Here is a 12,923-nt window from a genome sequence, read left to right on the forward strand (position 1 = left end):
TTCCCAGCCCCCTCTACGCTTCCAACCGGCGGGAGGAGAGAGCCCTCCCAGCCAATCAACGCTCAGCAGGGCTCTCCTCCCGCGCGTCTTTCAAAGGCCTCCTACGAACCAATGAGCGGTTAGAGGCCGAGCCAGGGCGCCCGGGGGCCGAGTAAGAAACAGGAAGTGGGGGTCCGATTGGTTTCAAGAAGACGGCTCGCCCCACCTCACAGCAGGATGTACCAATGAGCTGAGTAGAAGGGCTGCCTCGGCTCGGGGCGGAGGCTGAGATACCGGTGCTGCCTAAGGGAGGTGGTGGCCGATCAGGACGTGGGGTGGCCCGCAATGAAGCCGGTGAGTGGGGCCGGGGATTGGAGGAACGGAGCCGCAGGAATGGGAGCGGTCCTGGGGCCAGTTCTTGAGCCTGGTGACAGCCCGGGCCTGGCTGCCGCACAACTCTCTCAGTAACTGTCCAGGCTAGGGGAGGCGGCGCTATCCCCGGACCTGTGAGGATGACAGCAAAGGAACAGGGTAGGTGGCTGGCCAGGGGAAGACGGACATTCGCTACGCGCCTGTTGAGGGCTGTGAGCTGTCGCATACAGGGTCTCCTAAGCCTCAGCGACAGCCCTGCCAGAAAGGGCTGAGTCCCATTTTAAGAAGGAAACTGAGGCGTAGAGAGCTTGTGTCTCCGTGCATCATTCAGCCTGATACCCCAGTTCCAAAGCATATCCCAGGCTGCCTGGGCCCCCTGAGAAGCAGTCCTCACCGCTGACGGGGAAAACTTTATGAAAGATGATTAACAAACCCCGCTTGTGGGTGTGTCACGACTGTCACCATGCCACTGGGCCACCAAGCACTGCTTCCCTTTCCCTGGCGTTCAGAATCTCTGGGCCCAAGGAAGCAGAAACGTCCCGCTCTGTTAGGATTTGTAAACCTGGGTGGGAAAGCCTGAGTGAAGGGGCCACACAAATTGAAACTCAAATCACCAAAACTGCCTTAAAGAGAAAGAAAGAAAAAGCAGGCTTAAGGACCAGAAATACCACCTGACTCACATCACCTACCACCATGGTTGACAACCCCCTGAAGGGTCTCCCTTTGCGGTGACTTGACAATAACAATACAGATAGATCCAAAGCACCTCAAATCCACAGCCTAAATTGACTCTGTAATGTGATCTTGTAGTAACAAACAAGACCATTACAGAATATAGCTTCAGAGCTAGAAAAGACATTAAGCGGTTATACTTGCTAATCCCTGTGTTTCAACGTGAAGGGACATCAGCTGTCACTTGTCCCCAGGAGGGGGAGAGTGAATGATCTGATTCCTGTTTGGGAGGAGCTGAACTCAAGGAACTCATTCTTTCCTTCCCTTCTCTTCACAGAGAGTACTTTCTAGGGTGCTGTCTGCCACAGGGTGGGGGAGGGGAGCTGAATTGTCCATCACTGCTGGTGCCTGAGTGGATAAGTCCAATTCTGAAGTGAAGAATTGACAAGCCCACTTGACCTCAGCTTTAAAGCTGCATCCTCCATCCGACCCTCCGTAATAAAACTGACATATTGATCTCCATACCTCTCCAGTGTCTCATCCCTCAATTGGCTCCAACTAGGGTAGAAGAAAGGTGTCTTTTTTTTATTGGTCTTATAACACAAATCTTCCATGTAGAAATTCTTCTCACACAATTGAGTTTTGACTTCTTAGATTAGCACACAAAGTCCATCTCAATCTCTCTAGTTCAGTTATTCACAAAGTTAGGGGCAAGTTATTATCAAACTACTAGGCTGTATGGGGATTATCTTTAGAGAAATGAGAAAGCTACTTCTTTAGCTTCCTCTCCTCTGCTCTGATGTCACAATTCCTGAATACAGCTGGCCCTCAGTATCCACAGATGCAGAGGAACAACTGTACCATTTTGGTTTTTTTGTAAGGGACTTGACCATCAAGGAGAGTTATGACCAACCTAGATAGCATATTCAAAAGCAGAGACATTACTTTGCCAACAAAGGTCCGTCTAGTCAAGGCTATGGTTTTTCCTGTGGTCATGTATGGATGTGAGAGTTTGACTGTGAAGAAAGCTGAGCACCGAAAAATTGATCTTTTGAACTGTGGTGTTGGAGAAGACTCTTGAGTCCCTTGGACTGCGAGGAGATCCAACCAGTCCATCCTAAAGGAGATCAGTCCTGGGTGTTCTTTGGAAGGACTGATGCTAAAGCTGAAACTCCAATACTCTGGCCACCTAATGCGAAGAGTTGACTCATTGGAAAAGACTCTGATGCTGGGAGGCACTGGGGGCAGGAGGAGAAGGGGACGACAGAGGATGAGATGGCAGGATGGCATCACCGACTCAATGGACACGAGTTTGAGTAGACTTCAGGAGTTGGTGATGGACAGGGAGGCCTGGTGTGCTATGATTCATGGGGTTGCAAAGAGTCGGACACGACTGAGCGACTGAACTGAACTGACCATCGGGATTTTGGAACCCATGGAGTGTGTATGGGTGAGGGGGGTTGCTCCTGGAACCAACCAGTCCCCACTCGGATGCTGAGGGACTATACTGTACACAAGCATATGTGGTTTTAGTGTTTTGTCTTAATTGCCTTAACTTCTCTATCAGCCTGAAAACCTCCTGCTCTTCCATCAAAATCCAACTAATGGATCTCTCCTATGTGAAGCTTTCTCTAACTCCCTAAGCAGTCACTACCTTCTCTGCTCTGAAGGTCATAGTTTATGCTTCCATTTTAGCACTTCTAACTTTTTTGAATCTATGTACACATTGTCTCGCCAACTATACTGAAGGCAGGCTATTTAGTTTATGGATCTTTGCATCTCCAAAGCTTGGCAAATGAAAGTGTCCAAGAAGTGTTTGTGAAAAATAAATATCCTCACTTTATAGTTTTGGAAAACTGAGATCCAGTAGAAACTGACATCACTTGTCTGAGCTTATACAGTAAGTGGCAGAGTCAAGACCAGACAACAGGCTTCTTGGTTCCCACTGTAACACTCTTTCCACTGCATAGTCCTGTAATTATTAATAGGATGGTAAACAGCAATAGTTTATTATTGATATTACTGATCTCTGATATTCCAGGTTGAATAAATTGCAAATATGCCTCAGTGTGTGTTTAAGCAAGGCTCAGTTTTGCTAAAACTATATGCAAATACTCTTACAGTTATTTAACATAATTGATTTCTTTTGAAGCCTAGTTCAATGCAAACAAGTGAGTTTGACTCATCAGATGAAGAGCCTATTGAAGATGAACAGACTCCAATTCAGATATCATGGTATGTTAACATTTCTGAGAGTTAATGAGCTAAAATATTTGAGGTGTACATCATAATCTTTGTATAATTTAGTCTATATATTGTAAATGATTTTCTCCTGATGATTATATAATTCTTTTTATATCTATGACAGAATAAGATTTTTTGGAAGGGGGGAGGTGGGAGTGGTAGGAGTTCCTTCCTTATTCATTGAGAAAACCATAATAGAAATGAGTTAAGATTGCAATGACCTCCCATTTAGTACCAAAACCTTCTTATTCTTTCATGACAAAGGAATAGTGTATGAAATATAGAATGAGATATTCTATGTCATCCTTTATTCAAATCCTAGTACTTGCCACAGTGAGATACAATAACAAAGCAAATGTTTTTATAGAAAATCAGCTTCTAAATCTTAGCAGTGACTTACATCAGATTCTCTACAACCAGCAATCAAATGCTTCCTCTTATCCTTGTAAAGGTAATAATCTCTCTCTTTAATCAAGAGGGAAAAAGTGTTGGCCCTATAGTTATTTTATTCTGCCATCAAATAGCAATTACTTTTCATTTCCCTTTCTAAACCCCATTTAGACTCAAAAACTTATCTAATTTTCAGTCAGGTAGTATTTGTATGATACCCCCTCTTTTCCTCTAAACTCATCTCTTTTGCAGACAAGGTAAGCCTCTGCCTCCTTGGTCCCTGAGTACTGCAAACTGGGAACAGGATTTATTAAAATTATTTCATTTTAACCAAAATCCATTACACAAAGAATAGGTGGCCTGTGGTTTTTATTCTATGAAATTGTATCTGTTTAAGGAAGTCCTATACAGAAATCTGGAGATGAAATTGTCAAAATGCTCATTTTCAGCTTATTACCTAAGGTTACTAATACAAAATATCTCAGTAACATACTGCAGGATAATTTAAGTACACTTTATACTAGCTGTAGGTAATCTTGGCATTACTATGTTTAAGTTAGTTTAAATAAGTTTGCCACTTTTAAGACTTAAATTCTACAAAGCAAATGATAAGTCCCTATTTTAAAACTCCTAGTCTTTCCAAGCCTTTTTATGGCAAACACATTGATACTTAACTGTGAATTTTTGTTTTGTGACTGCTATAAAACTTTAAAACACCTTTGTTTGGGGCCCAGCACACATGTTTGTGTAAATGTCCATCTATGACTTTAAACTGAACTTGATTAAGTTTTCTTCCTTTCAGGCTACCCCTGTCACGAGTGAATTGTTCTCAGTTTCTTGGTTTATGTGCTCTTCCAGGTAGGTGACACTACTCATCTATTAGAAATAATTTTTGTGTCAGCTAGCACATCATTCTCTGTACTGAGGAGTAAGAGAATTTCACAGACTGTCAGCATAGGAACTCAGTTCTGGAAACCCTGTTGGTGGGCTTTTGATAAAGGAACATACATCTCTTCTTCAGCCCTCCAACCCCACGTTCACAGGTCTACATTTCTGATTTACCTATCTTAAATGTAACATGGGAGTACAACGTGAGTCTAAAGACTACAGCCAGGTTCTTGTTACAGAAGTCTGAATCCCTGGAATTATATTCCTAAGAATATAAGAAATTGAAATTCACATTCCAAATGGAATTGGTGCGTATAAATGATCATGTGTAATGATTTTCTACAGTAGCTATATATGTGTTTAAATATATTTGTTATTTATGGTCAAAAACTGACTCTTTGACTTGCCTTGTCATTACTTACAGGTTGCAAATTTAAAGATGTTAGAAGAAATATCCAAAAAGATACAGGTAGGTGTAATATGAGAAAACCATCTTAACAGGTTTTTAAAAAATAATACTGAAAGTCTCCTTGTCATAAAGAACAAACTGTAGTCTCTTCTGAATTTTCACAGAAATGTTCAGTATTTCATTAAGTTTCAAACTATAGACTTATTCTAATATATGAAGATGTATTTGTGAAGAGCAAAGAGAACTATCATGTACTAAACATGGTGCTGTTTTTCACTAATTGTCATTTTGTGCATATAAACTGTTTTTGAGGTTAGAATGTATAAGTTGGAGGGAGAAAAGTAATGTAATAGAAAACTGGAATTGCAATGCCTAGAACTTTGAACATACTGTTCTTTGCAGACTTCACTGTATTGGAAATTAAGCCTGAGTTGGGAACCCAGAAGTAGTATTGAAATTGTCTATCCCAGACAGAAAATTTATAGAACCAGGGTATAGGTAGAAAAGATGGAATAGGATGTGATCTCCACATGCCCAAAGATATTCATAGCCTGAAGTTTAATAATCCTACAAATACACTGATAATCTACCCTGATTTGGCATTTATAAATTGCATGATACTAACAAATTTAGATTTTAAAAATATCTTTTTCTGGTTGACCTGGAATATCTCAAGCTTACTTGACCTACCAATGTCCTTATAATAAACCAAAGCAAAAATGTATATATTGTTCGATTCTGATTACTATAGATTTTATAAATCTCAAAGTTCTTTCCTTGTTATCCTAGAATATCAATTTGCTAATATACTTTCTTTAATTTACCTCCCAAAAAAGACTTAAAAGACTAATAGATTAGTTGACCCTTGCAGTATTTGTAAAGATTTTCTGCTTTAGAGATACCCACCTTGGTAGGCAATTTCCATTTGGAGAACAATCATTTATGTCATGAGCAAAATAACATTTAAATCATTGGTTCAAGAAATAATCTTGCACACTCTGGAAAGCCCTATTCATTTAGTCTCTTCTGTGAAAGGTGTTTCCAGTTTTTTTACCAAAATTTTTTTCTTCCAATGAAATCAATGGAATCCAACATACAAAACAGATAACAGTGTTTGAAGGGGGGAGATGTAGACTCTCCTAGCAGCACTTCCTGTGTCCTTCCTCAGAGTCCTTTCTGGGAAAGTTGAAATCTACTAATCCAAAGTAAATAATAGAAATTATTTAATGTGTACATGAGGCAAATAGGAAATTATCTACTCTCCTAAAAATGGTTAAGTATGTCAACTACATGTTAAACCCTTTCACAAGTACAAAAGCATAATAATATTATCTAGAACAGCTGTCCTTAGAAACATCCTGGGAACCACAAATAGAAGCCATATATGCACTTTGACATTATCTAGGGGCCACGTTAAAAAAGTAAAAACAGGTAAAGTTAATTCATTTCAGTGGGTTTTAAGTATAAAACAAATTATTAATGAGATAGGGGTGTTTTTGTTCTGTACTTGGTCTTTGAAATCATATATGTATTTTACATTTACAATACATCTCAAATGGACTAGCCATAATTCAAGTACAGGTTTAGCATTTCATGATAAAAGTACTTTGTACTTAAAATAGCTAAATGTCCTTGGATTTGGTTGGCGGGGAGAGAAAAAGAGGAATCAGATGAGCCAGAATTATTCATTATGAACCAAATGCTCTGTGGTGAATATTGCCACGAGGAAGCTCCAGTAAATAGAATGACGTGTAGCTTGGTTGCTACACGTTGCTGTTCAGAATGACTGTTGCTTGGTTCATATCATTACCCTGAAACTCACTAGGTCATATAATTTTCATACAGCTAATGCTTTTATTTCCTTGAAACCCTAGTTCATAAAATTAAATGCATAATTGTGTGGTACAGTGCAAATATAAGAGAGAATACAAGAGCTCAGGCACCATGGCTATGCTGGAGATTTTATATACAATGCTTAGGGTGAAACAAAATAGTTTTAAACAGAGCAAACAAGGTTGATTTGGTGAGAAGAAAACAGGGAAAATGTGCTCTCATTCCTTCCTATTTTGAAATATTAGACGTTTTAAAATTTAAAGCAGTATTTATTATAAAAATTATTTTTCAAAGCAGCAATACAATTGACATTTCAAAATCCAATAAAGGTATTTTGACTTATAAAGTCAGATCTCATTTTAATCATGTTTTGGTTCAGATGTTTCTAATTCCTATTTGTGTGTAGTTACTTTTTACCCTAGTTTGAAGACAGATCATCATTGTTTTAGGTTATCAATAAGCACTTCAAAGTTAACAGGTTATCATTTGTTATTTACTTAATTTGTTCAGCTTAAGGGACTTAACTTCATATTTTCCCTCCTGACTGTATTTAAATTTATAATGTTTTGTCCATGTGTGTCCTGTGTATCTCGGTCTATTGGCAGAAGAACTAAAGAGCTATGGTATACAAGACATATTTGTTTTCTGCACCAGAGGGGAACTATCAAAATATAGAGTCCCAAACCTTTTGGATCTCTACCATCAGTATGGAATTATCACTCATCACCATCCAATTCCAGATGGAGGGACTCCTGACATCACCAGCTGCTGTGAAATTATGGAGGAGCTTGAAGTTTGCCTTAAAAATAACCGAAAAACCTTAATACAGTACGTTCTCCTTTTCTCCATATAATACGTGAGAAATGTCCCAGTCAAAAATGATTTGTCAAATTATTGCATCTGTATGCACTTATTACCTACCTTATATTTCATTGCAAAGATTTAAAGGAGGTAACACTTGAAAAGTCCTGTACAATGCCTGGCACAGAGCAAGCACTCAGATATTTGCCATGATGATTTTTGAAGAGTAAGGACAATGAATGAGTAGATTGGGAAATTTTTAGACTAGGGTAACAGGCTTTTTTTTTTTTTTTCTTTTCCTTTTGCCTTAGACCTTTACTCAATTTGGGGATACTATCCTTCCCAAAAAGGTCAAGGTGTCATTCTTGTTATATAACAACACCTTAACTATCAGTCGACCTTTCAGTTACTTTTTTCCAACAGCAAGAAAGTCAATTTTTTAAAACATTAGCAGCAAAGGAATCATCCCTAACCCATGAGCAATCCTAAAAACAGGACTTGAAAATTTTATTTGATGATATGAATTTGCTACCTGAAAGAAAGAGAAAAGAGACTCGCAATTTTTGTCAGTGGTTGTACATAAGCTACTGGTATCAAAGTTTAAAATAAAACAAAATGAATTAAGGGAGAAAAAAGGGAGAGGAGAAAAAAGCTTCAAGAAAGGAAGAGAGCGACAATCAGCAGTAGACAGTAATACTGCAAAGACTCAAAGTGGTGTCATGGAAAGTAACGTAGTTATGCCAGAGGTGAGCCCCACAAAGCAGAGGGGAACCAGCTACAGAGAGAAAACTAGTCCTTCTTTGTGATTGCATTTTTTTTTTCCTTTTTTGATATCTTAGTCTGTGTAATCCTTTCTGGAGCCACACAGGACATTAAGTAGTGCGATACCTCAAAAGCTCTAAGGTCACTACTATGGGCTAGAAAGTATATAAACTATACCAAATAACATAGTCTCAGGGCACCTATTTAAAGAGCAAGCCCAGCCAGCTTCTCTTGCCTTAGATCAAGAGTTCTGGGGCTTCACACCAATAGTTTATGTTTTTAAAAATAAACCAACCTAGTACAGAGGTCTTTGGGAACACACATCTGTTTATCACCAAACTAAATCCTGATGTAGAGAACTGTAAAGGAGGGGAGAAAGAACTAGAAGTCATTTTATATTCTAGTTTCCAAACTTACTCTATAGAAAAACATCACCTCTCATCTAGTACTAATTGTAGAAACACAATTTTAGAATAAATACAGTTATCTATGATGAATTTGCTGATAAGTCTAAGTAAAATAGCATTAGATACATGGAGTTGGTGAAAAAATAATTTACAATTTTGGGACCCATTTTTGAAACAAATTCTGTGATTTTTTTTTCCCCCAAAATCTTTGAAAGTTTCTGCCAAAAGATTACTAGAAATCAAACTAGCTCAATTTAGAGAAGCTTAACAAATTCTACTCTAGTAGGTTCCAGCAAAGCAAATGCTCTGATGTTTGAACACAAACAGGATGGAAAAGTGAATGGGCTGTCTTGCTTATGTCGAATGCTTCGGGCTCCCATAAAATAAAGCATCTGATGACTAGAAAATTTTCATTATCCTAGACTTTTCAAAAGTGTCCCTACAGTGACTAATGTTTGTTCAGACAAAGAAGATTTTCTATTCATTCTCCCATCCTTGAGTGCTGACATTGCTAGACAGCTCTGGAGTTTATTCCTCAGAAACAGCATCCGGTAAACTTTTTTTCCTGTTCTGTTTTCTATCTGTGCTGCCTGACTGCTGTCCTGGGGCTTCTTGCTCCTTTGTAAAGCCTGGGTAGATCCCTTCCTGCCTTGTCCTACCTTCTGGTAGCGGCCGGCAATCCTTGGCATATCCTGGCTTGTAATTGCATCACTCTACTCCCTGCCTCTGTCATCACTTGACAGAGCATGTCTGTGTTTTCATATGGAGTTTCCTCTTAGAGGGACACCACTCAGAGTGGATTGGGCTTCCTTGGTGACTCAGACAGTAAAGAATCCACCTGCAATACAGGACACCCAAGGTTCAATCGTTGGGTCAGAAGATCCCCTGGAGAAGGGAACAGCAACCCACTCCAGTATTCTTGCCTGGAGAATTCCATAGACAGAGGAGCCTGCCAGGCTACAGACCATGGGGTCACAAAAAGTCAGACACAACTGAGCGACTAACAAAAATGTTAGGTCACATTCATCGTACCAGGGATTAGGTACATATCTTTTCAGGGACACAGTTCAACCCAGTGTATGAAGCATTGTATACGAAATATTATGAATACAAAGCACGCACTCTGAGATGCAGTTCCACCCTCAAAGAAACCACAGCTAATGACGCTATCACAAAAGTGTAATAATACTCAAACAGATGTATATGCCACAGTACACAGGATGGCAGTAGTTTCTGTGGGGGGACAGAGGCACTTCAAAAGTTGAAATTTGAGCTAGATTTTGAAGGATAAGTAGGAATCAACCAAACAGAGGAGGAAAGATAAAGGCAGCAAGAGATATAAGTGGTACATTTTAATCTTACAGAAAGCCACTGAAATAGTCTCTTTCTGTCTGTATACAGTAGAGCCTCATCTCTGAAACAGGCCTATAGCCAGGACACTGTAAAAAGCAAGTTCATCAGTTGCCCAGGGGTCAGTACCTGTTTGATCCCCTGTCTCACATCCTGTCACAAGACACCTATCTACAGTTCTGTCTATGTATACACCACTGCAACTGATGTACTTGATGAGTTGCCAGCACCTAAATGGAATCAGTACACTCTCTTAGAAAAGTCAGGAAGTGTCTAATAGACTTTTTTAGGATCTTTGAAACTGATTAAAGTGAATGTTTTCATTGCTTTAAGAATTGATCCTCATTTTCCTAGAAAATCCAGTTATATAGAACTGCTCATTTCTTCACAATGCTACATAATAGCAGCTAATGTTCATTTATTTCTTACTCTGTGCCAAGCTCTGTTATAAGCTTTATAAATGTTACCCATTCAATCCTCACTATGACATAGATACTGTTGCTGCCCCCATCATACAGGTGAAAAGCCTGAGGCCCAGAGAGGTTAAATAACTTAGGCTGACACATCTAATAAGTGACAAGTCATGATTCTCAGCCCCAGGCCGTGGGGCTCCAGAGCCCAAGCTCTAAACCTACAGGATATACTACCTCTGTACTCTTATTACATGACTGAAGAGTTATTTATATGGATTTGTCTCACAACTACTAAGGTTTTATTTAGAGAAAAATAAAGAGGCAGTTGGTAAAACTAGTCTGATTTCTATCAATTTAGTAACACGTTACACTCCTCAGATGTTGAAAGTGAAGGTGGCTCATGACTCCGTGACCCCATGGAATTTTCTAGGCCAGAATACTCAAGTGGATAGCTGTTCCCTTCTCCAGGTGATCTTCTCAACCCAGGGATCAAACCCAGGTCTTCCACACTGCAGGCAGATTCTTTACCAGCTGAACTACCAGATGTTGCAAAAGGTCAATAAAAAGGTTTTGCTTTCCTTGGCCCTTTGAGGTATACAGAATACCTCCCAGCAAATACATAAGCGTACTTTGCTCTTGACTGATTCATTCCAAGATACTTATTAATCTCCGTGGGTGCAAGGCACTGTGCTAGGCATTAGACCAGAAATAGAAGGCAGAAAGAACAAGTCTCTGGTTATAATTGTTGGGATGGAATAAAAATATACAAACTTCAAAACTGTATTTCCCTTTCAGCTGTTATGGAGGACTTGGGAGATCTTGTCTTGGTAAGAAATGTATTTCCATTATTCAGTTTTTGTTTTTTACCTCAAAGTAGGAAAACTCATTTTTCTGGGCCATATGCTCACTTTGTATGAAAGTCAGACAAAACATAATATATGTCTACTAAGACCCAAAGGATTACTTAAGGCCCTACATTTAGTGTTCCTTAGAAATCTTGGGTGAGAGTGGAGTGGGAGGTGTTTTCAGCATTGTTTTAGAGGATTCTGGAAAACAATTTTTATGTCTTAGCACCTGCCTTCTTATGTTTTATTTTCTACTATATTCCCCATGCAGGTATTATGATACAGTAACTTCTAAATATCCATGGGTAACATGGCATAAAAACCTTAGTTAATATGTTAACAAGTATGTTGGAAAAACAGTTAATGAAATAACACAGTGGGAGTAACAATTATTCCTTTTCGTGTTGGACAGTATCAAAATTACAAACTTTTGTGTAAAGATACTATCAGGATGAAAGTCAACCCACAGAATGGGAGAAAATATTTGCAAACCATGTATCTGATAAGGGACTTACCTAGACTACATAAAGAACTCCTCAGTTCAGTTCAGTTCAGTCGCTCAGTCGTGTCCAACTCTTTGCGACCCCATGAGTCCTACAACTCAATAAAAAGACAGACACCACAGTTAAAAACTGGGCAAAGGATATGAGCAGACATTTCTCCAAACAAAATATACAAATCACTAATTAGCACACAGAAAAATGCTCAGCGTCTTAGTCATCAGAGAAATGCAAATCAAAACCACAATGAGATACCACCTAACACCCATTAGGATGGCTATTATCCAAAAAATGGAAAGCAAGAGTTGGCAAGGGTGTAGAGCCAACTGGAAACTTATACTCTGCTGCTTGGAATGAAAAATGGTGCAGCTGCTTTGGAAAATAGCCAGGCAGTCCCTCCTCCTCCTTACCCATTGAGTTACTGTCCGACCCAGCAATTTCACTCCTATATATATAGCCAAAAGAAATGAAAACATGTTCACACAAAACTTACAAACATTTATAGTCATATTATTTATGACAGCCAAAAAATGGAAAAGCCTAAATGTCCACATCAACTGACAAATGGATAAACAAAATGTATAGCCGTACAGTGGAATATTATTCAGCTATAAAAAAGGATTCTCTGTCCATGGGATTCTCCAGGCAAGAATACTGGAGTGGGTTGCCATTTCCTTCTCCTTCACTCACTCACTCAAACCCTTCAGTGTGGTACTTCCTGAAGAGGGAAAGCAGAAGATGCTAATTTTTTATGTAGAATATGACAAAATGAGTGATTCTGACCCTTCCTGTTAGCCGGTGGTCATTATTTTCTAACTTGTCCCCCTCATTATGTGAAATCATGTTTCTAGAATTTGACCATATTTTTGTTTTGCCCTCATACGATGATAATCCTATTTCCCATTATAATGAGTAAATTATCAGTTTAGGTATTCATAAACCTATTGGCCGGAGAAGGCGATGGCACCCCACTCCAGTACTCTTGCCTGGAAAATCCCATGGACAGAGGAGCCTGGTAGGCTGCAGTCCATGGGGTTGCAAAGAGTCAGACACGACTG

General features: G+C 39.3%; 1 protein-coding gene across 24 annotated transcripts in view; it reads left to right on the top strand.

The window, feature by feature from the left end:
* Window positions 1-266: 266 nt before the first annotated feature.
* Window positions 267-12,923, top strand: part of CDKN3 (cyclin dependent kinase inhibitor 3) — a 32,589-nt gene continuing 19,932 nt past the window's right edge. For 8 of the 24 annotated variants that reach the window (XM_042252542.2, XM_042252543.2, XM_060418063.1 and 5 more), the window contains exons 1-6: window positions 267-333; window positions 3,176-3,258; window positions 4,460-4,515; window positions 4,970-5,014; window positions 7,393-7,615; window positions 11,316-11,347. In XM_042252542.2, the coding sequence (XP_042108476.1) occupies window positions 325-333; window positions 3,176-3,258; window positions 4,460-4,515; window positions 4,970-5,014; window positions 7,393-7,615; window positions 11,316-11,347 (448 nt within the window). In that variant the 5' untranslated portion in view covers window positions 267-324. Of the gene's footprint in view, window positions 511-3,175; window positions 3,259-4,459; window positions 4,516-4,969; window positions 5,015-7,392; window positions 7,616-9,179; window positions 9,309-11,315; window positions 11,348-12,923 lie in introns of all 24 variants that reach the window. The other 16 variants (XM_042252535.2, XM_042252536.2, XM_060418061.1 and 13 more) reach the window with 6 other exon arrangements.

The sequence above is a fragment of the Ovis aries genome, chromosome 7 (assembly GCF_016772045.2).
Source record: "Ovis aries strain OAR_USU_Benz2616 breed Rambouillet chromosome 7, ARS-UI_Ramb_v3.0, whole genome shotgun sequence".
In the NCBI taxonomy this organism is placed as follows: Eukaryota; Metazoa; Chordata; class Mammalia; order Artiodactyla; family Bovidae; genus Ovis; species Ovis aries.